This window comes from Tachypleus tridentatus, chromosome 7 (assembly GCF_004210375.1).
Source record: "Tachypleus tridentatus isolate NWPU-2018 chromosome 7, ASM421037v1, whole genome shotgun sequence".
NCBI lineage: Eukaryota > Metazoa > Arthropoda > Merostomata > Xiphosura > Limulidae > Tachypleus > Tachypleus tridentatus.
In genome coordinates this window covers 30970768-30985479 of record NC_134831.1, presented here as the reverse complement: position 1 = coordinate 30985479, position 14712 = coordinate 30970768, and the positions used below count along the sequence as shown (strand labels likewise).

At 31.1% G+C, this 14712-nt stretch overlaps 1 protein-coding gene across 9 annotated transcripts in view; it reads left to right on the top strand.

The window, feature by feature from the left end:
* The window catches only part of LOC143255370 (dual specificity tyrosine-phosphorylation-regulated kinase 1B-like), an 82261-nt gene extending 73494 nt beyond the window's left edge, over positions 1-8767 (top strand). For all 9 annotated transcript variants that reach the window (XM_076510914.1, XM_076510911.1, XM_076510913.1 and 6 more), the window contains 6 exons: positions 580-745; positions 2188-2474; positions 3044-3190; positions 4488-4628; positions 5118-5460; positions 5907-8767. In XM_076510914.1, coding sequence (XP_076367029.1) covers positions 580-745; positions 2188-2474; positions 3044-3190; positions 4488-4628; positions 5118-5460; positions 5907-6754 — 1932 coding nt within the window. In that variant the 3' untranslated portion in view covers positions 6755-8767. The remainder of the gene's footprint in view (positions 1-579; positions 746-2187; positions 2475-3043; positions 3191-4487; positions 4629-5117; positions 5461-5906) is intronic.
* The last annotated feature ends 5945 nt before the right edge of the window (positions 8768-14712 follow it).

Sequence of the window (14712 nt, the reverse complement as noted above, 5' to 3'; positions counted from 1 at the left end):
TGGAGGAGTTGTCATATAAGAAGAGGTGGAAATCTCTCAAACTGTTTTTCTTAGAAAAAGAAGAGTTATGGGGGATTTGATTGAGTTGTTTAAAATTGTAAAGAGAATTAATAGTGTTGTCGTATCTTTTTTTTTACATACTTAACAGTAATGATAGTAAGACTAGTGGACACAAATATAATTGGTAGTGTGTGAGTGGTTTTCAGCTAAAATAGCTTTATTTTTCTAACAGGATGATTTACCTTTGGAATGGGTTGCATTCAGATGTTGTAGAGGCAGTAAATTTTAAGTGAGTTTAGGAGGATGCTTGATAACTATGTGAATTATAAAGGCTGGTTTTAATTTTTTTAATAGTTTTAATTTAGTTTAGACGACAGAACAGCCAAGATGGACCAGTAGGTTCCATAGTTTCCCAAAATGTTATGTCATAGCATTGTTCTAGTTTAATGAGTTTATGGTTGCTTAATTGAATATTGAAAAATCTTGTATTATTGCAATAAAACTTGAAACATTATATTTAGTGTTTTTCCATGAAAGTACAGCTTCTATTTACAACTTGTAACATTATTATAAATACAGGTGGTTAAAGCATATGATCTTGAAGATGAATGCGAAGTTGCCATAAAAATTATTAAGAACAAGAAGCCTTTCCTGAATCAAGCTCAGATTGAAGTCAAACTCTTGGAGACAATGAACGATTATGGAGGAAAGGGAACTTACTCTTACATGGGAAAAGATAAAATAAGTAATTTTAAAAACAATCTTTAAAAATGTTTCTTGAAACAATTTTGCTTCCAATCAATACCCATTCAGAAATCATAATACAAAATAATTTATATTTTGAACATTTCTTTATACTAAAACTATCGGTGTGGATTTCAAGATACTTAGGATGCCACTAGGGTTTTAAACCAATATATCACTACAAATTTAGTAAATGTATTGTATTTTAGTTTTAGAATTTGTAATTTATGAACTTGGAGATCAAAACCTATCACCATACCTATTCTCCTTTTAAATCAGAGTGACCTAAGAGTTGGCAATGGGTAATGTTGATTAACTGGTCTGCCATTTTAAAATTGGAAATAGCTAATGTAGATAGTCTTTGAGTAGCAGTGTAACTAATGTTCTATGATAACAAATGAGCAAATAACAAATATGACATTTTCTGGTTAACATAAATACAAACCAAAAATTTAAATCACTCACACTTTAGCATTTCTATTGCACAAGTTGTGAGTTCATAATCACTTGATTATATAAAAGAAATGAATTTATTTCCCTTAAATTTTTACTTTCTGTCTAAAACATGTACACGAAATTTGATTGACTTTTATTTCTGTTTTTTTGGGTCAAGTTGTAAGTTTGCTAAGCTTATGACTGGAGGGTCTAACATATGATTACTACTATTCCAGTTGTAGTGGTAGTGTAACAATGAAAGTTAATTTTACTCTGTGGTTAATAGTAATCATTGTGATGATGAGATTGATTATTTACTCTCTGGTAAGCAGTTCTCATATAGGGAGACCTTTTCCCAAACTTTAAAATCTCAGATTTGGTTATTAAGCTTGTATGCCACATAAATGTTAAAAATGCTCTTACTACTGTTCCTATTTTTTTGTGTGAAGTCCTATAATACTATTATATTTGACTCTTAGTTTCCTAAAATTGTATGTAATTCATATATATATATATATTTTTAACAAATAATACAGTGGTAAGTCCATGAATTTACAATGCTAAAATCAGGGGTTTGATTCCCAATGTGACTTTCTATAAGAAAAACTCACACACACACACAAACAAACAAAGAAATACTTAAAAGTTTATTTATTAATTAAGTACATGTTTAGTTGTGTAGGTTTTTGATGGCAATCTTATATTTATTCAATTTATGATTTTATAAATTAATAAATCTGTATTTCATTCATAATATACATTTATTAAAGGATTAGTAGTTTTTCTTAATTATGTATTTTAAACATATAAAATTTTATGTTTTTAGAGAGCAGAGCCTCACAGTGGCTCAGCAATAAGCCTGAAGACTTATAAAGCTAACAGTTGGTTTCAATATCTGCTATGAGCAGGACAGAGTCTTTTGTGTAACATTGAGCTTAACAACAAACTAGAAGGCATGTTTTGTTTTAAATAATTTGTGCTAATGTTCTCTATTTTTTTTCATACTAGTAAAATTGAAAGATCATTTTATTTGGAGAAATCATCTGTGTCTGGTTTTCCCACTTCTCTCCTACAATTTGTATGATCTCTTGAGAAACACAAATTTCCATGGAGTATCTCTAAACCTCACCCGTAAGTTTGCTCAGCAGTTGTGCACAGCTCTAGTGTTCCTTTCCAGTGTTGACCTTAACATCATTCACTGTGACCTGAAGCCTGAAAACATCCTCTTGTGTAATCCTAAACATAGTGCCATTAAGATCATTGATTTTGGCAGCTCATGTCAACTGGGACAGAGAGTAAGAAAACACAATTTAGTATTTTGAAAAAATATTGTATATTAAAATAAGAGGCTACATAAATTTTATGAATATATAGTAACTGTTTCTCTTGTTAATATTATTTTAGCTTAATCCTCAAATTGCTATTCATACCAGTGGGATCTACTGAATAATTGTGTGTTTTTGCCTATTATATTACTTAATTTATGGAGTAAAATCAATCATTTTCTATGTACATAGGCATATGGGACATGTGGAGTAATTAAAGGGATAAACTCCTAAGGTGATAGTATTTTTGTGTGGCTTGTATCTTATATAGAGATTCTATAAACAACAAAGCCATTAATCTACAAATATTCTTTTATAGTTAAAAGTAGTTCAGAAAGTGTGTTAAGGTATCTGAAATTGTCCTTGTGGATTTTATCAGTAATTTCAGGGTGAATACAAGTATTGTTTTATACATGTTGAAATGTAAAGGCAATAAAAATTCTGTTTTGTCAATGAAAGTATATATTATTTTATCACTGCATATCTTCCTGTTAATTCTTCATATCTTCATTAATAATATGTGTGCATTTTGTCTTTAGATATATCAGTACATCCAAAGTAGATTTTATCGTTCACCAGAGGTTCTTCTGGGCATACCATATGATATGGCTATTGACATGTGGAGTCTGGGCTGCATCTTAGTAGAACTACATACAGGAGAACCCTTGTTTAGTGGAGCTAATGAGGTTAGTATGTAATATTAATGGATTATGGGCTGTACTTCTGTGGAATTACATACAGGAGAACCCTTGTTTATTGAGGTTAACAAAGTTAGTTTACAATATCATTAAAGTCTGGGCTGTATCTCAGTGGAGCTAGATACATTAGAACCCTTGTTTAGTAGATTTAATGAGGTTGCTGAATGATATTAATGCAGTATAGACTTCATCTTATTAGAACTATATAAGGGAGAATTTTTGTTTAGTGGGTATAATGAGGTTAGTAGTAGTAGTGAAGAATGGACTGCACCTTATTAGACTACATACAGGAAAACCCTTGTTCAGTGGATTTAATGAGGTTAGTGTATAATATTAGTGGATTATGGGTTGCATCTAGTAATTCCATACATTAGAACCCTTGTTTAGTAAATCTAATGAGGTTAGTATAAGTACATACAGGGTGAAACCTTGCTATAAAGCAGATTATTTAATTTAGTCAAAATGTAGTTAATAAAATTCAAAAAGTAAACTGATTATTATTGTTGTGGCTTTTGTTTTTTATTAAAAATATTATTTGTAAGGTTCATCACCTGGTCTCACTCATCAAGTCTTGACTACATCCCTGATGTTGAGAAGGTTTTGTATGTTCTAGAACTGTACAATGAATGATGTAGAGGATATGTTAAAGTGTAAGAAATGGCATGTTAAATATGAATGAATCTACGAACCTGCTAGACATGAGGGTTGTAATAAGAAAATTTGTTTAAAATTAATAGCATGATTTCAAAACATTGTTTGTGATAAAACAGAAGAAATGCAGAAATTGCATCTGGCTGTAGTTATTATCTATTTTTTGTGTATAATATTTTTGTGAATGATATTATGGCTGTGAAGGTTTTATTTTCAAAATGTAACATTAAGGCTGCTTAAACATCTCTTGCTAAAAAGTAAAAAAAAGTTATATTTCATTTGAAAATGACTTATTAAAAATAAATAATTCTTAAATTATTTAACTGACAATCTTTACGACTAATTTGTGTGGAAAATCTATGCTTGCAGATTTATATATTCATACAAAGTAGGCTTAGGTACTGAAATAAGTGTCTTATTAAACATCTTCCTTCATGTTTTGCCAACATAAGTTCTGTGCTGTATAATCTTAGTTCTTATTTTTATATTTCATGATCAGTTGCATTCATAGTTCCTTTTGAGCAATACAACAAGGTTTATTATATCTTAATTCAAAATGGTTTTTTGCACCATTACTTCCAATATTTTTTTAATTTTCAAGAATAAAGTTATGTTAAAGTTTATTATTTTGTAGATAGATCAGATGAACAAGATTGTTGAAGTATTTGGAATACCTCCTAGGCACATCCTTGAACAAGCCCACAAGGCTTGTAAATATTTTGACAAATTAACAGATGGGACGTACATCTTAAAGAAACCCCAAGAACTGAAAAATGTAAGATCTTCATGTAATGCGTAATTTATTTATATGTGTTTTGTTCATTTCTCAGAGAATTTGCTGTAAAATAGTGTTTACATCTTTTTTTCACCACCTATCTTGGGAAAGTAAATTGATAGCTTAAAAAATAACATATAGTTACTTAACAATGTATAGATTATCAGTCTAAGAACTTTTTTAATAAACCATCATTAAAATCTCTGATTATGTTTCAGGCTCTGTTCTGAGCCATTTATGAGGCAAAGTTAAGATTCTGAAAGTGGAGAAAGTCTTCCCATAAAGTATACTGACAAGTGTTAAGCATAGAGCCTAAATTTACTTTCAAAACCAAAGCAAGACAGACAGAAAGCATGTTTTGTACATTGAAATATATACCAACCATGAAAAAATGTTTAATACTTTTGCTGTTTTCCATACTTCTCATTTGAGTTTACTACTTATCAGTGGGATAAATCATAATGCATTAATTTTACTTTTTGTTAACAGTATCATAAACCAGGAACTAAAAGACTTCATGATATATTGGGATGTGATACTGGTGGACCTGGAAGCCGAAGGCTCAGTGAACCTGGTCATACAGTTGCTGACTATTTAAAGTTCAAAGATCTAGTCTCCCAGATGTTGGATTTTGATCCAAAGAAACGTATCACTCCATATCACTGCCTTCAGCATAGTTTTTCCAAAAAGACCAGGGATGAAAGCACCAACACATCTCCTAGCAAGAATTCATGTTCTGTAGTGGACCAAGTTATTGGAAATGACCCAGAGTTTGGCTCTGTTGGAAAAGAAGTAATAGACAGTGGGTTAGACTCAACTTCTGAAAGTTTTAGTAGGTGTTCATAGTTGTTTTCTAATTCTAATTGCTATCATATTGTTCTTATTATATTCTTTATTATAAAATGTTTTATAGCACATCTACTGATTGCAGAATTAGAGGTAAAATCCAATTCAAAAGTAAATTATAAAGCTAAACATCGAAATACTTAAACTTAATTCGGAACAGGCTTAGTATAATATACATGAGTTTTTCTGAACATCTGTACACATTAAGTATTTGCACTATTACTTTAGAAACAATTTATGTATCTTCACAAAAGTTGGTAGTTGAAGAAAACAACAACAACAAAATATCTATATATGTATAGCCATGACTTCTAGAATTTATTTTTTTGCCATGGAAAACTGAAATATTTTCTACTGTCTTGTTTTATTACTTATTCTGTAAGTTAGATTTATATTAATAAAAGGATTTTTATGTTTTTTTGTGTACTTCAGGCTCTGCTGCACATCAATATGGGCAATTAGGCTTGAATCAAACTCATCAGCACATGTACAGACAGCTGCAGCACAGATACACCCAGACTTCAGAGACATATTGTGGGAACCACTTTAGTAACAGTACTTCTGTAGACACTGCTATGAATTTTGTGAGCCCAGTCACTACAGGATTACCAAAGAGTCATTTGTGGGTCTCCTCAACTGAACTTGTTAGAAATCCTTCAGTGACAGTGGTTCCAGCCCCACCAGTGACTTCAGGAGTGATAGGATCAGCTTCCATAAGTGATCACCTATACTTCAGTGCACCATCAAATGGCCACAGTCTTTATAATGTTCATGGACCTAGTCACAGATTTGGAGGGCATTTTAATGGCAGTTCCCAACAGACACAGGGGCAGGGAAACATAAATTCATCATTCCATGTAGCTGTGGGTCTAGATTCTGCCCAGTCCTATCACTCTCAATATGGCCGAAATACTTCCTCCACCAGAGGAGGGAGTTATGTGTCTTCATCTGGTGTGTCTTCGAATTTCATGGACTACTTCAATATTTACACTCAGTTAATACCTATGTCATTGGGCTGTAGTCAAACAGGTTTAATGAATATGCAGCTTGGAAGCCACCAGCCCTTGTCAGTTTCTGGGGTTGTGTACAGAGAACAAATGGTGACCACACCAGATTTTCAATCTACAAATTTAACGTTCTGTTGTGTTTCTTCATCTTTGTTAACTTCAGCAAAACCAACAAATTCATTATTAACTGAGAATCTGAGACAAAACTCAGGAAGTGAGGAGTCTTCAATGGTTGGAACATGTGTAGAACAATCATCTGCCTCAAGTCACTGACAGCTAGTTGTTTTTAGTTATAATTCAAAACATTGTTAACTGTAGACGCTGTAACCTAAATAATTTTGATGAGATACAGAATCATGATTCATGTTTAGATCAAATGATGAATATTTCTTAAAATGTCATTACAAAGAAATGAAATATTTTTCTTTATATATTTAGTAATCATTGATTTTGGTCTCCAGAAAGTAAACTCTGAGATTTGTTTTCAAGAGAATAACCTATTTTATTGAATCAGACCATGAGTATTAAATGACTTAGCAGTTTCAGTCACTAGCATTTTGGTTGGGGTTGAGCCAACTCATTGAGGCAAAAGTAGTAGACTTTGTTGGACTTGGTTCTTTCATAGCTGATTCTTTATTTTGAATGCATAAGTAAAAGGATAAGTAAATAAAATATCAATCATTTATATGCAAAAATGGCTCGTTTGGGTTGAGAAAATATTTTACATAGAAGAGCGAACAACGTTTCGAAGAAGGTCGAAACGTTGTTCGCTCTTCTATGTAAAATATTTTCTCAACCCAAACGAGCCGTTTTTGCATATAAATTTCTCAACAAGTGGGTTTCTCGACATCACTGAAAATATCAATCACCAAGCTGCTTAAACTAGTACTAAAATGCATTGCAGCATTAATGTAAATATATCATGCTATTTATTTTTTCTGGGATGGGAAGAAAACTACCACTTGAGCACCAGCTGAGCAAGGCAGGGGACTTAACATTGATGTACTTAGTTTACTTTTTTCAGTAAACAAAAATGCAAATATCCTCTCACAGATATCATGTACTTAACTTTTAGTGTAGACTCTTATTTATGAGATGAATAGTTCTTACCTCTTCATGACTTGAAATGTACATATGTTCACAGACACACACACATATATATATATATCTGTTGACACAAAATATTGTTAAGCAGTCTTATCCAACTGTGAATTGTAATTTTTATTTTGGAGATTTTTAACTCCACATTTGCAAAACTGGTCAAATTTAAGTTCCATTAGAGAACCCAGTTGTTTAATGAATCATTCTGCATCATCATATTATCACTATTTGCTAAGATTTTTCATGACATTGATCAAATGAGTGTAACTACCAATGACAGCTCTAATTGATGAAGATTTTATCAACTTCATGCCTAATAGCAACATATTCAACACTCATCGTCAAAAAGTATTGTTATTTCTTTTCAGCAAATATCTTTAATGTTTTATCCTTTATCTTTTAAGGAATATTTATTATTGTTATTTCAAATTATTCTTTCAGTTTTCTACATAGGGTCACATTTGTCAAAATTCAGTTAAAAAGAAAGCCAATGTTTTTGTTCCACCATTGTGCCAATATTTAGAGTGTAACCTTTTAGAAATGACAAAGTAATTTAGTTCCTAAATTGATTCCTTTAGGTTTTTTATATCAGAATGTTCTATTTTATTTGATGCAACTTAGTTTGTTTTAATTTTAATGAATAAGCTGAATGTTATTTTTAATTATGTGAATGTTTGTGGTCTTTATTTCCCATAACCAGATGTATTAATTGTTAAGTAAATATCTTGTCCAAAACCATCATTTGTTGTTTGTTTTGTCTAAGTTTCCTAAAATATTGTATTTTGGAATAATAACCTTTTATCTAAAAATTAAAATAAATTCTAAAAAATGTTAGTACATATGTATTGTTCTAGTTTTTAACCCATTTTCATGTGAAAGTGTGGAACCTTTTAATAAGTTTCATATCAAGTTTACCATACATAACTAGATACGTGTGTAGTGAGTCTGTCAGTATGGTCTCATCAATAAAAGCAATGGTAAACAAACTATAGAGAAAAAAAATGAAAACAAAGGATTAAATTAAGTATTTTTATATGAAATAATTTATTTTTTTGAAAAAGAATTCTTCAAATTTATGAAAAAAACCAGTGTTTTTGTTGAAATAATGAATGTATTGTACACTTCTTCTCCCAAGAAAATTTATCAATAAAACAGAAGGAATATTAATTTAAATGTAGACAAAAAGTTTTGGAATTTTTCTTTAACATTTTGACCACTCTGAACTTTTCTTCCTTCTGTCTGAAAGATCCATTTGATTGAGTTGTATTACAAAATCTATTCTGAAAATATCCTAAAGTTTAAACCATGATATTATAGTGACAGTTTTTATCATATTATTTGTCTTTTATTTCAAACATTAACTTCTTTGAGTCATATTGGATAGTCTGTTATTTCACAAATAATATAATTGATATTTATTTGAATAAAGAAGCACATTAAGATAATATAGTAGTAGGTAGATAGATAATGATTTATAACCAGAAGAAAAAGTGTTATTAATGGTAGAAAATACTACTTGATTTTATTGAATGTTGGTTTGTCTTCATCATATAGTATATTCCAAAATCAACAACACTTTTTCTTATGCTTATTAAAAGTTGTTTTCTTTCCTATCATAAGTAAGAATAATTTTGCCATTTTTTTAAATTTGGTTTTTGGGACATTAAACACTTTAACCTTGTTGGATGTATACTAAAAAAAACAAATTTTGTCAAAATTCCTAAATTTTATTTTTTGGAACAAAATGGTTGCTGTCCTATATATTTAGATTTAACTTCTCAAAGACGAAGATTGAAGATACTCCATACCAAGAAACCCATTATTTTGTCAAAAGAAAACTTCAAAGTTAAAATTTGGTGCTCTGACAAAATTAAAATATTTTTAGTTGTGCTTTCTTTCTTTTACAATATTTTTCATCAATGCAAAGTCTTTTCAATAATGTATCAGTATTTCCATTAAAGGTGTTAAAGATGTATTCCTGAAGTTTATGAAGGTATTGTGCTATATCTGGCCAGCTGCTTTGGAGAATCCACCAGTTGTTTCCGTGTTGCATGATCTAGTTGTAATGTTAACTTTTGTCCATTAGGTAATGGTGGAAATCACTGAAGGCTTAAACCACACTTCATAGCTCATTGTAAAGTATCTCCTTTCTACAGCATTCACTGCTTTACTATGGCAGGCATTCATATCTTCTTTTCTGTGTTATACTTATGACAGCTGCCATCTATATCTAATACAAGTTGATATTCAAAAGTTGAGTATGGTAATACAAAAGTAATGGCTGATTTTTTTCTTCACTTTGATGATTATTTGTTTACAATCAGCATCAGTGCAAAATTTACATAACTTTTCAATAATATCTGTAAAGGATGAATAAAGAATGATTTCGCAAAATCATGATAGTAAGACTACTGTTCAAGGAATCCTTTTGTCTCATGCAAACTCTGGTATTTTCCAATTCTGAACAGATTTAATCAGAGATGGATCTGTAGCCAGTTCTTTCCAGTCACATGTGTCCCAGAAAACTCAGTGAGATAACTCATACTTGGAATTCAGCATAAAGCTCTTTTTACTTTCTTTAGCCCAATACAAGCCTTAGTTACCACAGTTCTTCTAATGTGAAATTACGTCATTCAGGTAGATGAGAATCATATTTCAGGGATTACACATTCCATTAGTAAATGAAATTTCAAAGTGTTCATTGCATAACTTAAATGGTATCACAAAACATTTCTATTTTGTGTAGTGGTTACATGATTGTTCAAATCTTTTGATCCAATGTGGTGTAAGGGTGGTGAAAATAACCAGAAAAATATAATTTCACTGAAAATAAAATATGATATTCATTTATTGTGTTTTTGAGGTCATTCAAGTGAAATTGAAAAAAATATTTTTAATCTTAACATGAAAATCACCTTTCACTCAGACTTATCAGAATTTGAGTCACATTCTGACTATATGTTCACATGTAAATGTGTAGTAAAAATATGGGATTAAAAATATTTTTTGTTTACAAAATAAATTTGAAATTTATACTAAAAGGTTAACTTTTGTTATTTTTTTTATACTTTCATAGCTATTTAGTCGTTCAAAATGACTGAGCCTGTTTAGATAGCATTATTCAGCTGGTGGCTAAATCCAACTCAGGTGCTACTACCTGCAGTTGCCTCACTAGCTCTTCATAAATATTTTTGCATCAATTGTGACATTTGTTTGAGACCTATTTTTTGGGGAGCCATACGCTTACTCTGTTTATGATGCAGCTATGACAATTGAGCCTGGAAAGCCCTTTAGTCTTATAGGTAGCCAAAACAGCTATGTAAACTGTCTTATAGCTGGGTTCAGAACACAATTTGGCATCATCACTGAAATTATCTCTGTGAGAAATGAATATTCTATCATTATTAGCAATGAAAGAGATGTAAGAATTTTTATAAGTAAGTAGGAAAAGTAGTTGCCCTTACTACTACATTTATTTTTACAGAGTTTTTATGTTCATATCACGTTACAATATTTTGTGTTACTCAATTTAAGTTTTTATTTTTGAATAATGGAAATTTTTCATGTATTTACCAGGAAGAAGAAATAGTCACTGAGGGGAGATGGCTTTCTGAAAGTACTGTTGAGTCTAAGATAAGTTCTCTTCTGGATGTTGACATTTTGAAAATGTTGCAAGAGTCTGTGACTTTGTCATTGTGGCTATAAACTCAAGAATGATAGCTGCTAAAAATATCTGTGCCTAGAATGACTGAGTTTTTTCCACAGATGATCAACATTGGTTCGTGAGAAATATCTATGACTGAGGCTCATTGTAATGATCTATGGTCTGAGATTTAATGTGATGAACGTTATAACATTAACCAACCAAACTAGTTAAACTACTTCTCTGGCCAAAGTCAGGTGGGAAGGAGTGGAGATGACATTGTGGGTTGATGTACACCAGCTTGATCTGTTCCACTGGCAGGAGCAGTGCATTTCATTTAATAAAGGTGGTGAATCATAGTTGTGGGAGCAGACCTCAATACACATATAAAAGTAAAAGTGGATGGGTTTTAAGAAACACATTAGACAATGCTATGGAATAAGAAATATAAGGAGAGAGATTACTAGAAATAGCAGGGAGTACGAATTTGTTTCTGACAAACACTAAGTTTAGAAAGAGAGAAGAATACCCCATCACATAAAAGAGCAACTAGAAGAAAGTACATATTGATAACATTACAGTTAAAAGATAGAGCAAGTAAAAGTGTTGGATGTAAAGGTGATACCAGAAGAATCATTGGCTCACTATAATATGTTACTAATAATGAGAGAAGAAAGAAACTTTGAAGATTAATGTGTGAGAAAGAGAAAACTAAGAGAGGAAATATGCAGGGATCGAAAATGCTGTCACATATGTAGAGAGTTGGTGTAAATAACTGAAGAAGAGCTTGAATCAAGCAGCAGAAAGCTTTTGTAAAAAAAACAACAGGATTCGTGAAAGTGGACCAAAGAAGTATAACAAGTTATCAAGGAAAAGAAAGAAACCTTCAACTAATGGCAGGTAGTAAAGGATGACTATTCAGAAATGTTAAATAAAACAAACTGTTTGAATCAGTCAGTGCTAGATGTATGTTGATACATTATGTTTTAATCAATCAATATCAGAAGTGTGTTTATACATGATGTTTGAATCAATGTCACAGTTAGTTTAGTTTTTAATTTTTGCTTCAGTGAACATGTGCAAGAAAAAAGTGTTAAATCGAACAAAACATTGGAAGAGTAACATTTAATAAAACATATATATATATATATATCAAAATTTATAGAATTTTGTTACCTATTTACCTACAAACAACTTCTAGCAGCACAGCAGCAACTCTGCAGACTTACAATGCCAGAAACCTGGTTTCAATACCTGTAGTGTGCAAAGCACAGGTATCCCATTGTGCAGCTTTGTGCTTGATTCCAAACCACAAACAAAACCTACGAACGTAACTATTTTATTAGATTTAATTAATATTAATATGAAACTATTTTCAAACTGGAACAATAACTCTGGAGAAAGTTCTACATAATTTCTATGTTTCTGAAGAATAACATATTTTATTTACTTATAATATTTCTTGTTGATGTTTCTGTACTGTAATAAATTACTGTGTATCAAAGTTAAAAAGAAACAAAAAGAAATTTGTTTTACAAAGCTGAATAAAATCATAATTACATCTTGAGAATAAGGCCCTAAAAAGATATTTTTAATAATATTTTAGTGTCACGAAAGAATTGTTTAGCAGTTAGCATATATACTTGAACAGCGAAAACCATTTGCTACAATGAGTGCCTAAAAAGTGTAATATTTTCACTTTAATAGGTGGTAAGTGGTCTTGTAATTAATGTTTCGGCCTAAGATTTTGAGAGGATAATGATTTTGATGTCATTATTGCAAAAATGCAATGTGAACTCTTAGAGTCGTGGGAATACTATGCGACTGGGAGTCATATCGTATTACTTGGAAAGATAAGAGTTTGTGATAGGTGTTGTTAACTGGCTGTCTTCCTTCTTGTTAGACTGAAATTAATATGCAAGAATGAGCACTTTGCCACCAGTGACACGAAGTTACGTCTGTAGGCTTATACCGCTAGGTTTGGTGTGTTTGTTTGTTTTGTTGTTGTTGTTTTTTTTAATTTTGCGCAAAGCTACACGAGGTCTATCTGCGTTAGCCGTCTCTAATTTAGGAAGACTAAAAGGAAGGCGGCTAGTCATCACCACCATCTCTTGAACTACTATTTTACCAACGAATTGTCGGATTGACCGTGACATTATAACGCCACCACGGCTGAAATGGCAAGCATGTTTTGGTGTGACGGGGATTCGAACCCGCGACCCTCAAATTACGGGTCGAGTGCCTTAATAACCTAGCCATGCCGGGCTATCAGATGGAAGTAACAATCAGGATAGCTCACAAAAAGTATAAGATATAAATTTAAAGTAAAACATCATAAATTTAAAAAAAAAATCTAAATTTACTAGTATTATAGAAGATGAAAAAAGTGGTCAAACAGGAAACTAGAACATCCGAAAGGATGTACGAAAAACTTTGGTTGAAAACATAAAAAAATAACAGTAACGACTTCTAAGTACATTTAAACAAACGAAATGTTTCCTTGAGAGATGATAAAGGAAAGCTCTATGTGATGATTACGAAATTACTTCGTTATTATATTATGCTTTTTCTTCAGTTTTTACTAATGAAGACTTAAGCAGTATTCCTCATCATAAACAACTGATAGATGAAAACAAACTTGAACAAAACTTGAACTTGTTAAAATAAATTTGGGAAAGTTGAAGAATGATAAGGATCTTGGACCACATGATATCTTCCCGAAAGTTTTAAAGGAGGTCAAAGATTGGATATTTTGAGCGACTTGCCACAATTATCAAATGTCACTCCTATTTTCAAAGCAGGTAATACATCTTGTCCCTGTAAATATAGGCCTGTTAGTCTTGTATCAATTATAGGAAACATTTTGGAAAGTATGATAAAAATTATTTCCAAAACTATATGTAAAAACGGCTGGTATAGTTAAGAGAAAACTCTATGAAGAGAAGCGAACGGATTATTATTTCCAAAATAGTTTAATAAGGTATGCCATTTTATTTTTTGTATATTAAAATATACGCACACCATAATATCCCTCTCACTAAGATATTCTATTGTATATCAGCTTTTCTTTATAATTAACTGTAATCCTTTTACACCTTACTTTCTGTATCATTTTATTTCAAGTTGGTTATAAAACTGTTAGTTTTAAGATTTATATATCTCTTCACGTATATTAAAATTCTTACATACTACAGTATCCTTTTTTCTTAGATGTTGTCTCTGGATCAGTTTCTCTTTAAATATCTGTAATTAGTTAACATCTTATTTTCTGTATTGTTTGATTTTGTGGATGTTCGATAAAGCTAAACCGTTGTAGTAAGCAGTTGCTTACTCGCCAGATTATTGGAAAATTTAAGGATTTTTAGTATTGGAGCTAAATAATCGTTAAAATGTACCCTCTATAGGTAAAGACAGTGTAAAAGATGTAGGTGGTTATATTACTTGTTGAGAAGACTTAAGTTCTGTTGTTCCTTAAACTGCAGGTAGA